This window comes from Drosophila miranda (genome assembly GCF_003369915.1).
Source record: "Drosophila miranda strain MSH22 chromosome Y unlocalized genomic scaffold, D.miranda_PacBio2.1 Contig_Y6_pilon, whole genome shotgun sequence".
NCBI lineage: Eukaryota > Metazoa > Arthropoda > Insecta > Diptera > Drosophilidae > Drosophila > Drosophila miranda.
This window is the reverse complement of record NW_022881651.1, coordinates 166,083-184,214: the sequence shown is the minus strand read 5'-3', so window position 1 is coordinate 184,214 and position 18,132 is coordinate 166,083. Positions and strand designations below refer to the sequence as shown.

General features: G+C 54.8%; 1 protein-coding gene across 1 annotated transcript; it reads left to right on the top strand.

Moving 5' to 3' along the window:
* Positions 1-4,312: 4,312 nt before the first annotated feature.
* Positions 4,313-6,406, top strand: LOC117195128 (death-associated protein kinase related-like; the record flags this gene model as incomplete). Its single annotated transcript, XM_033399779.1, has 1 exon — positions 4,313-6,406. A coding segment is annotated over exon 1 (2,022 nt), but the record flags the coding sequence as incomplete, so codon positions are not given.
* Positions 6,407-18,132: the final 11,726 nt, after the last annotated feature.

Below are 18,132 nucleotides of genomic sequence, written 5' to 3'. Positions count from 1 at the left end.
GCAAATCCGCACTCTACGTCTCGCACTCCCCTCTTAGCTTCCGCCGGCAACTGTGGATCACCTCTTAACTTAGACTCACTCTGGGGGCAGGCGGGGCCTGTCTTCCTGTTGCTATTCACTTCACTGCACTTCTTCGAACCGTACCGGGTATTACTCTCACGTTTCGGTGGGGTTTCAACGTGCGCGCGCGATCACTTCTCCACGGAAAAAGAGACCCGCTTCGTTGCAGCAGCCTCCTTTTATAGCCCCTTGACGGGCCCCGGCTCGGCGTTGGTAGTTTTCCATCGCCGTCTCCTGGTTTCCACGGCCTTCGTAACGGGGCCTGGCCGGTGGCGTGATCCCATGCCCATATTTGGTCATGCGTCGGATCGCTGCCGGCCCGATCCCGCCGTCTCCTCTGCCTCTCGCGTTTCTCTTGCTCCGAGAGCGGGACACTTCTCCTCTCGGGGCCCTTGGCCTCTTCGCCGCATCCGGATATCCGTGGGTATCTGGGCTGACCTTCGCCTTATCCAGCCAGCCATCAGCCTTTATCCGACCGTCCCACCGCCTTTATCCGGCTTTGGTCGAATTCGGCCTGTGGGAACCACGGTTCCTCACAATGCAAAAACTACAAAAAACAACAGGATTGACATCTACAACAAATACATTGATGCAGACGAGGTAAAATAAACGATAATTGACATACATTTACAACATATAAACATATTAATTATATTTATTTTATTTCTAACAGGAGGACGACTACAACGGAGCACCGGCCGGCATAACAAACGCAATGCGAACATTACGCTGTATACCGGCCGGCTCTGTTGTCCCCCTGTGTGTTGTTTATTGGCTGGATGTGAGTATTGGCGTGCATCGTGGGCAATAATGGTGTTGCCGATGGCGAGCGGCTCTGGTCCGGCCGCCCACGTTGCATCTGTCGTTGGTTGGTGTTGGCTGCTGCACTCGAGTGGCACTGGTCCGGCCACCCAACTGCATTGTCATCGTGTTGGCATTGGCATCGGTCTGTGATGCCAACGAGTCGTGTTATTGGCCGCATCCGGGTGGCTGCTAGTCCGGCCACCAGGATGCGTTGTCAGGTGGATTGGCCTGGCCTCCTCGGCCACGTTCATCGTCGGTTTTTAATGGCGTTTTAAATGGCTGCTGGTCCGGCCATCCAGATGAGGTGTTTGTTTTTGGCGTTTGATTTTTAATTTATGTTTATTTGCAGGTACTGTCGGCGTTTGGATGTTGTTGCTGGCGACCTTTGTCCGGTTTGTGATGGCGTGAGAGACGTTTGCGGGTGAGTATTCGTGTTTATCGGCAGCCTCTCTCCTGATTCTCCTTCTTTTGCAGGATTTGCTGGCGTCCGGCGGCTCAACACCAGGCCATCCCGCCCTCACATAATTGGCATGAGAGACGGGTGTGACCCAGTGGAGCGGCAACAGACGCCAGCATCTGCGTCGTCGTTGGAATGGCTGCTGTTTGTTCGGAGTGGCGTGACGTCATTGTGATGGTGTGGTAGCAGCGTCATCAATAGGGGCCTCATTTTCCTCCCATTTGGCAGGAAATTGTCAGTGTTGGTGGCGAGGCAGCTTCTTGATTGGCAGCTCGTGTGTTTTGGCAGTCTTTCTTAGTTGTCCGTATTGACGTCTTTTTCTTTGTTGCAGTGGCTGCCATGGATCGACGGTTGGGCACATCAATAGGCACCGCCCGATCGCATGCTTTTGCGTGCGCTGTCGATTTGGGCCCTCCACACTTGGCCCAGACCCTCCAGATCGTCGAATGGATCGTGGTCGGTCCACTCGTCGTCATCTTCGTCAATTGCTTCGCAGTCCATATCGGATTCAGAGTCCGATATGGCTGCGGCGTCAAAGTGCGTATTTGGTGCTGGTCGTGGTGATGGCTGTGTGGATGCTGCTGCTGCTGTTGTTGTCCGTTGTGGCGGCACTCCTCCCGTGCTCTCGTCCCTTGCCTGCAGCAGGTTTGTCAATGTCTTTGAAATTGCTGCCAGCTTATCTTCCAGCTCTTTAATTTTTCCCGCATATCTTTTCAGATTATGGGCACAGCTCCCATCGCACTGGGCGCCTGGCTGCTGCTGCTGCTGGTGTTGGCGTGGCTCCGGAGCACGATTTGGGATCGGCTGCATCGGCTGGACCCTCTGGTATTGGCGCCCCTCGGCCAGTGGCTGGGGATGTTGGTCGCGATGCTGTAGCTGTTGCCGATGCTGTCGACCCGGACCGCGTTGGCGTTGCTGCTGCGGCTGTGGGTGGAGTGGCTGTGTGGGTGGCTGCTGCTGCAACTGTCGCTGTAGTGGCTGCTGGTGACGTTGTGATGGCTGCTGGAGACGATGTGCTGGCTGTTGCTGCTGTATTGGCTGCTGCATTTGCTGTGGCTGTTGCCGTAGTGGCTGAGGCTGCTGCTGCTGCCGTCGATGCTCCTGGACAGCGACCCTGTGGGCCAGGAGCCGCTGCCTGGCTGCCTTGTAGGCGCTGCAGCCCTTGTAGGCGCTGATGTGGGCGCCTTGGCAGTTGGCGCATTTGGGATTGGCGGCCCTTGGCTTGCTGCACTCCGTCGTCAGATGTCCACCCGCGCATTTCATGCAGACAGCAGCTCGTCTACAATATGCGCGGGTGTGGCCAAACACCTGACATCGATGGCACTGGGCGGGGTCACGGGAGACTCCAAGTCTCTCAACCGTGACGGGCCTCCCACCCAGGCGTCGCAGCTTCATCACCCCGCATAGGCCACGGTCCGGTTTGGGGGCAATCTCAGCCTCAAAGAGGTTGAATTGGCGGCTGCGATCGAATCGATCGGTGATCACCCTCACAAACCGAACCGTGAACCCCTCGTTCAGCATACTGCTGCGGATCCAATCCGGCGGCATGGAGTGGGAGAGTCCTCGGATGAGGATCCTCAAGCCATGTTCCTGGCTGGGCTGATGCCCGAATTCGCCGTGTCGGATGTCATCGTCGGTGGTAGTGGCAGGGGTGTTTGTGATGGTGATGGCGGTGGTGGTGTTGGTGTTTGTATTGGCAGGTGTATTTGTATTTGTAATTGCGTTGGCGTCATTATTTGTATTGATATTGTCAGTATTGTCTATGTGAATGGCTGGTGATTGTCTATGTATTGGCTGTTTTTGATGTTGGTGATGGCTGTGGGTCTGGCTATTGGCAGAGGCAGGGGCAGGGGCAGGGGCATGTGTTGGCTGTGCAGATTGCGGCATAGTGGCAGGATCGGCAACTGTGTTGGTGTTGGCTGCATGTGCCGTCCGTTTCTGCTGCCTCTGTTGTTGCTGCCGCAGCTCGTGCTGCCTCAACTGCTCCTGGACAATAGCCTCTAGCTCCTCCATTGTCTGCCTTTTCTTCTTCAGCTTCCTAATTGGCGGCCGCTGCTGCCGCTGCTGGTGATGGCGGCCCCGTCGTCTGGTCTGCTTCCTCTCACCCTCATCCTCATCTTCGCTCCCACTGTCGATGAGGGCGCGGCGTCGTTTTGGTGTTGGTGGGATTGGTGGCATTTGTGCAGTCTGGGCTATGGCTCGGATCGACCCGCCGCTCGAGCTCGAACCAGGTTCGACCCGCAACAGGTTCGATCCGGTCGTGTGTGTGTGTGTGGCGGCGAGTTGGCCGTTTTGGCGCTCCGCTTTTGCTCGTCGGTTTGCCGGCTCTCCTCTGTCTTCTCCCTCTCCCGTTACTCTCGAACTGTTTTGTATGTCCGAGAGTGTGAGAGGCGGGAAAAGTGGCGTCCCATCGGCCCTTCGCTTTGCGTTTGTCGGGTTTTTTGGATTTGGCGGGGTTGCGGGATTTGCAGCTTGTATTGGCGCTGCTGTTGCTGCTGATGTGATGGGGCTCGAGGGGGGAGTGGCTGTGGCCGTGGATATATCGGCCATGGCAATGGCTGGGTACTCACTCGCTGGGTGGCTGTGGCGTCGGCGCTCTGCATTGGCTGGGGCGTTGGTGTTGGCGCCTGCGCCAAGGGCTCTGCTGCTGCTGCTGCTATTGGCGGTGTTGGTGTTGGTGTTGTTGGCTGCTGCTGCTGCTGCTAGGGCGCCTCTGCGGGCCGCTCTGCCGCCGTCGCTGTGGCGTCTGGTTGACCCTCGTCTGGCCATTCCTCTGGTCATGGCTGGCTGTTGGTTTGTGTGTTGGCGATCTGCTGCCTGTTTGTTGTTTTTAATTGAAAAGTCTCTTGTGTGTGTGTGTTTGTGTTTAATGTAATTTATTGGCACTTTTATTCTCTTTTTTTTTATGATGTGGACGGGAACAAAAGTTTGTCAAGGTAAGTAATGGGTGTGGTGGAGGAAGGGCGGCACGGCACGGCACGGCACACGACAGACACCACAAAAAGAAAACAGGGCAACACAGAAAAAAAACGTCAATGGCGACACGGCACAGATCGATAGATCATGTTCACCGAAAAGGGAATCTTTCCCATAGGCGATGGCCTTTTGGATGTAGATGCCGAACGCTTTCACGGATTGCTCGTGTCGCATGACATCAACGAGATCTACGAGGTGGAACAGACGCCGTTTGCCAGGGGCAAATTCGCCGCCGTTCGCCGTGCCATTCACAAGAACACGGGCTCCCATTTCGCGGCAAAGTTCTTGAAGCGACGCCGACGCGCACAGAGCAGCGACAAGGAGATCAAACACGAGATCGTCGTCCTAATACTCTGCGAGGGCGAGGAGAACATTGTCAATCTGAATGCGGTGCACGAGACCCGTTCGGACACAGCCCTGCTGCTGGAACTGGCCACTGGTGGCGAGCTGCAGACCATACTGGACAACGAGGAGTGCCTGACAGAGGCCCAGGCCCGCCACTGCATGCGAGAGGTGCTGAAGGCTCTCAAGTTTCTCCACGACCGATCCATTGCCCACCTGGCCCTCAAGCCACAGAACATTTTGCTCGCCGGCGAGCGTATAGAAGATGGCCTCAAGCTCTGTGACTTTGGGATCTCGCGCGTTGTGTGCGAGGGCATCAATGTCCGCGAGATGGCCGGCACACCCGACTACGTGGCCCCCGAGGTGCTCCAGTACGAGCCGCTCTCCCTACTGACGGACATCTGGTCCGTGGGCGTTCTCACCTATGTCTTGCTCTCCGGCTTCTCGCCCTTTGGCGGGGACACCAAGCAGGAGACCTTCCTCAATATCTCGCAGTGTGCGCTCACCTTTCCGGACAACCTATTCGGTGGCGTCTCGCCAGTGGCCATCGATTTCATACGCCGCGCATTGCGAATTAAGCCAAACGATCGCATGAGTGCCGCTGGATGCCTGGAACATGTCTGGCTGAAGGATGAGAGCTCGATGGATAGACAAATGTATCTGCAGGCTCAGAGCGATGCTGAAGAGGAAGAGGAGGAGGAAGAAGACGACCTTGAGGATGAGGAAGTGGAGGAGCCAGTGGCCGAGGAGAAGGCAGAGGAGCAGGAACAGCAACAGCAGTCACAGGAACAACAAAAGCAACAGAAGCCAAGCAGTGGCAGCAACAAACCCACGCACAATGGCCACCATCGGGCCCACAGCAATGGGAGCAGTAGCAGCATCTCAAAAATACCCATTGCCACCGGGAAGCTCCTGGGAAGCCCCATAAGCAGCACCAGCACCAGCACAGAGACAACGACAGCCATACACACGCTGACCAGCAATGGACACGGACAGAGCAACACGGTCTGCCTGTCCGCCAAGCCCACTCAGATCGTGACACCCACACGTCGAGCCTCCGACTCGGACAAGGAGAACACATACACGGCGACATTTGTGAAGAAGCCCCCGGTGCAGGCCACCATCCAGCTGGGCAGCAACGGCCTCGACGAGTCCGCCACAGTGGTGGCCACCCTGACACTCTTTCCCGATGCGCCCACCACACCGAAAGTGATCCGCAAGGCACCCACGGGAGAGTCCCATGGATCGGCCACCTCGGTGAAGGCTCTGGTCAAGAAGTTTCAGCTGGAGGAGACGCTAGTCTGCCCCGGACACAGCAGCACCAGCAGCCACAACGGCCACAGTCCCGTCAACGGGTGCGGCGGCAGTAGCGGGAGCAGCAACGGCAACAATATGCGACGCAGTGCGGGGGGAAACAGCAGCAACATCAGCTACTCGGCAGCAGCCGCGACAGCAGCACGAATGAACAGCATTCGCCGCGCCTCCGACCCGCTGATGGCCGTCTATAAGAAGCAGCCACAGAACAGCGGCGCCAACAGCAATAGTTCCAGCAGCAACAGCAACAATCCCAGCCCCGGCAGCAGTCCCAGCTCGGGCAGCACGGCCACCCTGCTCCTGAATAGCCATCGCCTGGCGTCCGCGTCCGCGTCCGGGCCAGCCAGCACGGTCGCCAGCACCGCTGTAGCCTCAAGCAGCAGCACCAAAGCTACTGCCACTGCCCACCATCTGCACCACCACCACATGCGCCACGACAACACGAAAAACGGCCAAAACACATTAAATCCACACTTACCTGCCAATCACCAGACAGAGCTGCCCAGCAGGAAGCTGCCTCGCCATCAACACTGACAATTCCTGCCAAAGGGAAGGAAAAGGAGGCCCCTTTCTGATGACGCTGCCGCCTGACCATGGCCGTGACGTCACGCCACTCCAAACATACAGCTGCCATTTCCAACGACGACGCAGATGCTGGCGCCTGTTGCCGCTCCACTGGGTCGCACCCGTCTCTCATGCCAATTATGTGAGGGCGGGATGGCCTGGTGTTGAGCCGCCGGACGCCAGCAAATCCTGCAAAAGAAGAAGGAGAATCAGGAGAGAAGCTGCCAATAAACACATATACTCACCTGCAAACGCCTCTCACGCCAACACAAACCAGACAAGGGTCGCCAGCAACAGCATCCAAACGCCGACAAGTACCTGCAAATAAACACAAATTAAAATCACACGCCAAAGCAAACACCTCCTCAACTGGGTGGCCGGACCACCAGCCACTCAAAACGCCGTTACAAATTGACGACGAACGTGGCCGAGGAGGCCAGGCCAATTCTACTGACAACGCATCCTGGGTGGCTGGACCAGCAGCCACTCGGATGCGGCCAACAACAATACAATCGACAACGTATCCTGGTGGCCGGACCAGCAGCCACTTGGATGCGGCCAATATCACGATTCGTTGGCATCACTTTTCGATGCCAATGCCAACACACTGGACAATGCATCTTCGGGTGGCCGGACCAGAGCCGCTCGCCATCAACACCATCATTGCCCACGATGCACGCCAATACTCACAACCAGCCAGCCAATAAACAACACAGGGGGACAACAGAGCCGGCCGGTATACGGCGTAATGTTCGCATTGCGTTTGTTATGCCGGCCGGTGCTTCGTTGTAGTTGTCCTCCTGTTAGAAATAAAATAAATATAATTAATATGTTTATATGTGTGTAAATGTATGTCAATTATCGTTTATTTTACCTCGTCTGCATCAATGTATTTGTTGTAGATGTCAATCCTGTTGTTTCTGTAGTTTTTGCATGTCCGTAGATAGTTTGTCCATAGTTTTAGTACTTGCCTGTGATATTAGGAATAAGTTTTTGTAAATTAATGTAGTTTTCTGTAGATAATTGTATATTTTTCGTAGTTTTCTAATTAGTTTTACCTTCTTACTCTTCTTCCCAACCTATCTGCCATTCCCATAATTCCCCTTGACACGTGGTATTACCAAAAATACCACGCAAATACCAGACTATGACCGATAACACACCAAAAAGCCATTTCAAATTTAAAATGCATTTATCAATGCCCAGTGTGTTATCGGTCGCAAATTCGGCAATTTATGCCCAGCCAATTCCTCCCCACCCCCTACCCTCTTCAAATGCCACTAAATGCCAAATGCGGTTGAGCAGGAGCAAAATTAACACTGCCAACCTCCGCCACTCTGCCAAACGCCCCAATAAAGCCATTTCAACCGCCCATATGATGCTATGCGGTCGACTCTTCGGAGCGTCACGCGCCCGGATCGAAAGATCCGGAAGTTTACAGTATCCGGGCGGTTATACGGGAGCAGGCATTTATCCCCCCCCCCCCATCCTATCCCATCCCCCAACAACAGAGCAGCCACTACACACAGCACAAACATAAGACACTGGCCGCTAACCAACGACAACGACAACACACACAGCCACTAAAACAAACGGCTATTCCAATTCTCCATTGCCTACTTATCGGTGCTGCTGCCCTCGGACCACTTTCATCTCACTCAATATTGGGGTGAGTGAAAGTGGAACCGGGGGTGAGAGCACCGGTAAATGACGATCGGCGATCGGGCCAGTCGAGTTGAGGGGGAGAGTATGGGAGTTGGCGGACATGTGAGAGTACCACCATGAACCTCGTCCGCCACTCTCATCTCGTCCACCCGCTCGAGAGGTCGCGATCGTCGGACGTACGTGCCATAACCGTTTCGTGTCGTTTTTTCGTGTCGCCGTTTTCCGTTGTCTTGCTGTTGTGCTTTGTTTTCTTTTTTGTGGTGTCTGTCGTGTGCCGTGCCGTGCCGTGCCGTGCCGCCCTTCCTCCACCACACCCATTACTTACCTTGACAAACTTTTGTTCCCGTCCACATCGTAAAAAAAAAAGAGAATAAAAGTGCCAATAAATTACATTAAACACAAACACACACAAGAGACTTTTCAATTAAAGAACAACAAACAGGCAGCAGATCGCCAACACACAAACCAACAGCCAGCCATGACCAGAGGAATGGCCAGACGAGGGACAACCAGACGACACAGCGACCGCGGCAGAGCGGCCCGCAGAGGCGCCCTAGCAGCAGCAGCAGCAGCCAACAACACCAACACAAACACCGCCAATAGCAGCAGCAGCAGCAGAGCCCTCGGCGCAGGCGCCAAAACCAACGCCCCAGCCAATGCAGAGCGCCGACGCCACAGCGACGGCGGCTGCAGCCAACAGGAGCAGCGAGCCAATGCCAATGCCAGTGAGTACCCAGCCATTGCCATGGCCGATTTATCCACGGCCACAGCCACTCCCCCCTCGAGCCCCATCAAATCAGCAGCAACAGCAGCGCCAATACAAACTGCAAATCCCGTAACCCTGCCAAATCCCAAAATCCCGCCAAACGCAAAGGGAAAGGCCGATAGGACGCCGCTCTCGCTGCCGCTTTTCCCGCCTCTCACGCTCTCGGACATACAAAACCGTTCGAGAGTAACGGGAGAGGGAGAAGACGGAGGAGAGCCGGCAAACCGACGCGCAGGAGCAGAGCGCCAAAACGGCCAACGGGCAGCCACACACACACACACGACCGGATCGAACCCGTTGCGTGTCGACCTTGGTTCGAGTTCGAGCAGCGGGTCGATCCGTGCCAATGCCCAGCCTGCATAAATACCACCAATCCCACCAACACCAAAACGACGCCGAGTGGGAGTGACGATGACGGTGAGGGTGAGAGGAAGCAGGCCAGACGACGGGGCCGCCATCACCAGAAAAGGCAAACTCTGGAGGAGCTGGAGGCTATTGTTCAGGTGCAGTTGAGGCAGCACGAGCTGCGGGAGCAACAGCAGAAGCAGCAGAAACGGACGGCACATGCAGCCAGCACCAACACAGTTGCCGATCCTGCCACTCTGCCGCAATCTGCACAGCCAACACATGCCCCTGCCCCTGCCTCTGCCACTACTATAAATGCCAATAGCCAGACCCACAGCCATCACCAACATCAAAAACAGCCAATACATAGACAATCACCAGCCATTCACATAGACAATACTGACAATATCAATACAAATAATGACGCCAACGCAATTACAAATACAAATACACCCGCCAATACAAACACCAACACCACCACCGCCATCACCATCACAAACACCACTGCCACTCCCACCGACGATGACATCCGGCACGGCGAATTCGGGCATCAGCCCAGCCAGGAACGTGGCTTGAGGATCCTCATCCGAGGACTCTCCCACTCCACGCCGCCGGATTGGATTCGCAGCAGTATGCTGAACGAGGGGTTCACGGTTCGGTTTGTGAGGGTGATCACCGATCTATTTGATCGCAGCCGCCAATTCAACCTCTTCGAGGCTGAGATCGCCCCCAAACCGGACCGTGGCCAATTCGATGTGTTGAAGCTGCGACGCCTGGGTGGGAGGCCCGTCACGGTTGAGAGACTTGGAGTCTCCCGTGACCCTGCCCAGTGCCATCGATGTCAGGTGTTTGGCCACACCCGTGCATATTGCAGACGAGCTGCTGTCTGCATGAAATGCGCGGGTGGACATCTGACGACGGAGTGCAGCAAGCCAAGGGCCGCCAATCCCAAATGCGCCAACTGCCAGGGCCAGCACATCAGCGCCTACAAGGGCTGCAGCGCCTACAAGGCAGCCAGGCAGAGGCTCGAGGCCCACAGGGTCGCCAGGGAGGAGGAGCGTCGCAGACAGCAGCCACAGCCAAGCCAACACCGACACCAGCCAATACAACGTCGCCAGCAGCAGCCACATCCACAGCCACTCCTAAATCCGCAGCAGCAACGCCAACACCAACCGGATCGGCAGCATCGGCAGCAGCATCGGTATGGCGACCATCATCCCCAGCCATCGACCAGGGGGCGCCAACACCAGAGGGTCCAGCCGATGCAGCCGATCGCGAATGATGCTCCGACGCCACGCCAACACCAGCAGCAGCGGCGGCCAGCAGCTCAGTGCGATGGCAGCTGTGCCAAACATCTAAAAGAGAGCGCCATTAAACTCAAAATGCTGGAGGAAAGGTTGGCAGCAATGGCCACGCTGATCGCAAACCTGACAGAGGCTAGAGGCGGGGGCTTGGCAGCCATGCCGCCACTACAGGCAACAGCACCTACACACCCGCCGCCATCACAACCAGCCGCCAATACAGCAGCAGCAGTAGCCATATCGGACAGTGAGCCGGATATGGACATGGACGACGACAGCCAATGGACCGACGAAGAGCCTTACGATGACCTACGTAGGTTTCTAAATGGAGAATCCAGTGGCGACTTTGAAAGCGACGGATTATACGGCGTCTACTGATTGCGCCAAATAGCAGAAGTTTAATGGCAATAAAACCTAAAAATAGACAAAATTAAACACAATTAACAGCAATCTGCAAATGACCATTAAACATACTCACCTGCTATTAAACTGACAGAGCTGCCCCTCCAGCAGCTGCCTCGCCACTCCAGCAATTCTATCGAGGCATAATGGGCGAAATTTGGAGGCCTCATCAGCAGCACTACCGCCAATCCAACAAAAGTCCAGAGGCCAGCCACTAAAACACAAAGAAAAACAGCCAATTCACGCCAACACGAAAAAACGCCCAAAACACACAAAAACACACGTACCTGCCAATCACCAGACAGAGCTGCCCCCACAGCAGCTGCCTCGCCATGAACATCATCAATTTTCTGCCAAAGGGGCGGAAAAGGAGGCCTTTTTTGAACCGATGACGAACGTGGCCGAGGAGGCCAGGCCAACTCTGCTGACAACGCATCCTGGTGGCCGGACCAGCAGCCACTCGGATGCGGCCAATCAACAAGTAAATCGACAACGTATCCTGGTGGCCGGACCAGTTGCCACTTGGATGCGGCCAATAATACTGACAGTCTGACATCACACACCGATGTCAACGCCAACACACTGGACAACGCATCTCGGGTAGCCGGACCAGTGCCACTCGGTCTGCTGCATTAAACCAACAGACAGATGCAACGTGGGCGGCCGGACTAGAGCCGCTCGCCATCTCCAACTTTGCCTACGATGCACGCCAACCCCATCAATCCAGCCATCGCCACTAAACAACACACAGGGGGACAACAGAGCCGGCCGGTATACAGCGTAATGTTCGCATTGCGTTTGATATGCCTGCCGGTGCTCCGTTGTTGTTTGTCCTCCTGTTAGAAATAAAATAAATATAATTAATATGTTTATATGTTGTAAATGTATGTCAATTATCGTTTATTTTACCTCGTCTGCATCAATGTATTTGTTGTAGATGTCAATCCTGTTGTTTTTTGTAGTTTTTGCATGTCCGTAGATAGTTTGTCCATAGTTTTAGTTACTTACCTGTGATATTAGAATTAAGTTTTTGTAAATTAATGTAGTTTTTCTGTAGTTAATTGTATATTTTTCGAAGTTTCTGATTAGTTTTGCCTTTTTCCGTCCTCTTCTTCCCAACCTATTTGCCATTCCCATAATTCCCCTTGACATGTGGTATCACCAAAATTACCACGCAATTACCAGACTTTGACCGATAACACACCAAAAAGCAAATTCAAATTCAAATTGCATCTCAATGCCCAGTGTGTTATCGGTCGCAAATTCGGCAATTATGCCCAGCCAATTTCCACAACCACCCACCCCCACCCACTTCAAACGTCACTAAACACCAAATGAGGCTGAGCAGGACCAAAATTAACACTGCCAACCTTCGCCAATCTGCCAAAAGCCCCAACAAAGCCATTTAAACCGCCCACAAGATGCTATGCGGTCGACTCTTCGGAGCGTCTCGCGCCCGGATCGTAAGATCCGGAAGTTGAAAGTATCCGGGCGGTTATACGGGAGCAGGCAAATTTCCCCCTTCCCATCCCATCCCCCGCCAACAGAGCAGCCAATTCAAACAGCACAAACATTAGACACGGGCCATTGCCCAACAACAACACAGACAGCCACTAAAACAAACGGCCACTACAACTCTCCATTGCCTACTTATCGGTGCTGCTGCCCTCGGACTACTTTCATCTCACTCAATATTGGGGTGAGTGAAAGTGGAACCGGGGGTGAGAGCACCGGTAAATGACGATCGGCGATCAGGCCATTCGAGTGTGGAGGAGAGAGTATGGGAGTTGGCGGACATGTGAGAGTTCCACCATGAACCTCGTCCGCCACTCTCATCTCGTCCACCCGCTCGAGAGGTCGCGATGGTCGGACGTGCCAAAACCGTTTCGTGTCTTTTTTCGTGTCGCTGTTTTCCGTTGTCTTGCTGTTATGCTTTGTTTTCTTTTTTTGTGGTGTCTGTCGTGTGCCGTGCCGTGCCGTGCCCCCGCTGACATGACAAAAAGTCCCTTCCTCCCCCCGACCGCCGCCACTACTACTATCGACAACCTTTCTGCTCCCCAATAAATGTCATTAATTTTAAACGCCAATAAATAACATTAACTTATAAAAACACAAACCTAACGAGAGACAAACTGTGTAAAGAGACAGAAAGTGCCAATAAATACATTAAACACAAACACACACACACAAGAGACTTTTCAATAAGGGAAAACAACAAACAGACAGCAAATCGCCAATACACAAACTAACAACAACTATGACGAGAGGAATGGCCAGACGAGGGTCGAACAGACGCCACAGCGACGGCGGCAGAGCGGCCCGCAGAGGCGCCCTAGCAGCAGCAGCAGCAGCCAACAACACCAACACAAACACCGCCAATAGCAGCAGCAGCAGCAGAGCCCTCGGCGCAGGCGCCAAAACCAACGCACCAGCCAATGCAGAGCGCCGACGCCACAGCGACGGCGGCTGCAGCCAACAGGAGCAGCGAGCCAATGCCAATGCCAGTGAGTACCCAGCCATTGCCATGGCCGATATATCCACGGCCACAGCCACTCCCCCCTCGAGACCCATCACAAAAACCGCGCCAACCACAAAGGGAAAGGCCGAAAAGACGCCGCTCTCACTGCCACTTTTCCCGCCTCTCACGCTCTTGGACGCACAAAACTGTTCAGGAGTAACGGGAGATGGAGAAGACGGAGGAGAGCCGGCAAGCCGACGCGCAAGAGCGGAGCGCCAAAACGGCCAACGGGCAGCCACACACACACACGACCGGATCGAACCTGTTGCGTGTCGAACCTGGTTCGAGCTCGAGCAGCGGGTCGATCCGAGCCATAGCCCAGCCTGCTCCAATGCCACAAATCCCACCAACACCAAAACGACGCCGCGCCCTCATCGACAGTGAGAGTGACGATGAGGGTGAGGGTGAGAGGAAGCAGGCTAGACGACGGGGCCGCCATCACCAGCAGCGGCAGCAAACACAAAACACAAATACAAACACCAACACCGTCACCGCCACTCACACCAGCACCATCGCCAATACCAGCACCAACACAACTACTGCCACTCCCAATACACACACCCTTGCCATTGCCAATGACATCCGGCACGGCGAGTTCGGGCATCAGCCTGTGGAGGACAGAGGCTTGAGGATCCTCATCCGAGGTCTTCCCCATTCCACGCCCTCTGACTGGTTCCGGGACTGTATGCAGGCCGAGGGGTACACGGTCCGGCTTACTCGGGCCATCACCGATCGATTCGATCGCAGCCGCCAATACAACCTCTTTGAGGCTGAGATCGCCCCCAAACCGGACCGTGGTCAATTCGATGTGTTGAAGCTGCGACGCCTGGGTGGGAGGCCCGTCACGGTTGAGAGACTTGGAGTCTCCCGTGACCCTGCCCAGGGCCATCGATGTCAGGTGTTTGGCCACACCCGCGCATATTGTAGACGAGCTGCTGTCTGCATGAAATGCGCGGGTGGACATCAGACGACGGAGTGCAGCAAGCCAAGGGCCGTCAATCCCAAATGCGCCAACTGCCAAGGCGCCCACATCAGCGCCTACACTTTACTTTCTTGACTCACACCACACACACACACACACACTTGCCAACCACTATTATTCATTTCGCGCCAGAGCGGCTTTGACGAGTCCCCCCCCTCCCCCCTCTTGACGATTCGTACTTTTGGAGCCTTTTGCCCCGATCGTGGAGTGGTCTCGAGTCTGGGTCTCTGTCCAAATGGAAAGTCGTGTCGTGAACGTTGTGGAGTCGAGACGTGTTCGAGGTTTAGTTTAGTCCCTCCGTCAAAGTGCCGAATATTTTGTGTCTCTCTTTTTTGTCCCTTCCACCCCCCCCCCCCCCCCACCCCTGCTGGCTGCGGGCCTATTTCGAGGTTACAAGTGTTTCGTTGCTGCAGTATTATATGTTTGTAAAGTTTATTGTGCCATCAAATGTACTAGTGTGTGTTTGAAGTGTCGTTTAAAGTTTAATTGTAAAACAAACACAAAAATGTACATAAATTAAATTAAGACATATACTGCCCAAAAAAATATTAATAAAGCAACGCGCTTGGTTGCTGGCGGCTCACACCCCAGCCTCTCAGCCCCTCCCCTGTTGGAGCACTGAGAGCCCTCAACCCAAAGCGGGTATATATTGAAAAAAATCCAATAAAAAACTGTGTGAATAATTTGGCTTGACAAAAACTCCACTCGCGTCGGTCGAAAAATTTATTACCAAATCCAACCAAAGCCAATCCAGCGCAGCTATGCCACGCGGATCCACTGCCAGAAGAGGACGACGACGACGAGGACCACACGGCGTCACAGCCAGGGATCGCCCGAAATCAGCCATTTCCACTGCCAGCTCCGACAGCGCCGCCGACGGCTAAGCCAGCGCCGACAGCGCAGCGACCGGCACCGTGGCAAACGCAGCGATACTGAGACGCCAATCCACCGACTCCGCCACCTGGTTGGAGGCACTTCCTCCACACTTCCTCGGCCACAGCAGCGGTTCCAAATGCAATGCACACAGCCAATACCACAACCACAACCACAAATACAATGATGACATACTTCAGCACACAAACAGCGACATCAAACACAAAAACGACAACTACAATTACGTCGGCAGCCAGACGACGATGCCTGTTAACAGCAATGTTAACAGGCGGACCCCCCCCACCACCGCCGCCAGAGGAACATCAGCAGCAACAACAACATCAGCCAACGGCAACAAACACAGCCAATACCGATGATATCCCATCCACCTCTGCTGCAGCGGCCCGTTCGCCACTGAAGCGCGTCCGCGCCGAGGTGGATGATGATGACGATGATGATGACAGTGATGTTATGGTTGTTGAGTTTGATGACGACGATGACGACGACAATTTGGATGCCAATCATGCATCGGCCAAACGACGACTCCGGGAAAGTACCAACCAACAGGCAAGCAAATCCCATATCCCCCAAATTCAAAACCATCCCCATCACCAACAATCAAACCAGCAACAACATCAGCGGACAATTACACAAAATGCCCCTGCCCCCGCCCCTGCCCCCGACCCTGCCCCTGCCCCTGCCACTGCCAATGCCAATGCTCCACTAGCTCTACCTCACTCACCTGCAAATGCAACTAGTAGTTGCGGCACAGGAACCCACAGCAGCAGCAGCGGCGGCGGCGTTGGGCTGCTCCAGCTGCCCTCCCTGAGTATGCCCAATGCCAGACAAATTCGGATGCTGCAGCGACAGCACCAACCAACGACAATTATTCCCCCCCCCATCATTCTGCCAGCTGTCCCCGACATTATGCCCATTCTGGACAAGCTGCAGAATGACCCGAGGGTGGGCAACAGTAGCTATCACACCAAGCTCATCAGCCGCAATGGTGTCCGTATCCAGGCCCGCGACATGGCTACCAGAGATGCCATCATGGCAATCCTGGGCGATGGCGGCGGCAACGAGGCGATGACTGGCCACTACACACACCAGCACAAGAGTGACCGTGGGCTACGGATCGTCGTGCGAGATCTCCATCACTCCACAAGCACCCAACTAATAACAAATCAGATGGCCGAACTGGACTATTCAGTTAAATTTATTAGAGCCATTAAAGCGAGATCCGATGGACAGCCACTCGACCAGTTCGAGTTGGAGATAGCCCCCAAGCCGGATGAAAGCCACCACGATGTCCTCCAATTAACCCAGCTGGGCAACCAGTTAGTGATCGTTGAGAGGCAGGCCAAGCCGGTGGACCCAGCCCAGTGCCACAGATGTCCGGCTTTTGGGCACACCCGCACCTACTGCAGGCGTTCATTCGTCTGTATGAAGTGTGCGGGTGCCCACGCGTCCACGGCATGTGCCAAGCCAAGGGCAGACGCCCCTAAATGCGCCAATTGCCAGGGCGCCCACATCAGCGCCTACAAGGGATGTCCGGCATTCAAGGCAGCAAAGGGCCGCCTTCTGTCGCACCGAGTGGCCATGCAGGAGTTGCGTCGCAAGCGCAGCTCGCTTCTGCAGCCATTGCCAGAGCAGCAGCCACCAGCAAAAACAACACCAGCACATCCAGGGCGCCGACAGCAGCAGCAGCAACAGCCAGCTCAAACGCCAGCCCATCCCTGACGCGGACAGCAGCAGCAGGCAGCATGGACGCCACTCAATGTCTCCTCTCCTGGGCGACGAAGAGGACAACAACAACAACATCAGCAGAAGCAGAAGCAGCAGCAGCCAATACAGACAAAAAAAACAGACGCCTGCTGCCTCTGGCCCACGCAATGGGCGACGACGTCCAGAGCAGCCATTGAGCCGTTCCCAGGCACCACAACAGCAGCAGCTACAGCAGCTGCAACAGCAGCCGCAGCGCGAACAACAACAGCGACAGCAGCAGCAGCAGCAGTTTGCCAACAACCGCTCCCGGCAGAAGATGCAGCCGAAACGCCAATCTTTCGTGGGATCCTGCAGCCAGGCACTGTTGGAGAATACGCAGAGGATGACGCGATTGGAAAAGAGGCTGGAAGTGATGATGTCACTACTCACCTCGCTCATCCAATCCCAGGCAGTTACGGCAACTCCAGCAGTTCCAGAATCATCGGAAAATCCACCAACAATGGCAGCAGCAACAGTGGTTGCCCCAGCTCCAGCAGCCAGGCGGTCAAAGAAACCACCACGATCAGAGCCACCACAAAAAACGTTAGGGCCAACGCCAGCCGCCATTCCAGAGACGGATCCTGAAATGGATGAAGAAAATGATGACGATGAGATGTGGACAGATGACGACTCCATGGATGACATTAGGGCCTACGCCCGCAACATGAGGTACCATCTTGACAACCAGATATCCTGGAACGCTTTGTACTAATTGGACACATCTCTGCCACTGCATTGGATTAAATGACAACTGCATATCACTCGCATGCCACAACAAAAATGAACAACGGACGCTGCCGCCATCAAAGCATTCAGAGTGCCATGTGCCAGCCAACGGCAACAAACACAGCCAATACCGATGATATCCCATCCACCTCTGCTGCAGCAGCGGCCCGTTCGCCACTGAAGCGCGTCCGCGCCGAGGTGGATGATGATGACGATGATGATGACAGTGATGTTATGGTTGTTGAGTTTGGTTGACGACGACAATTTGGATGC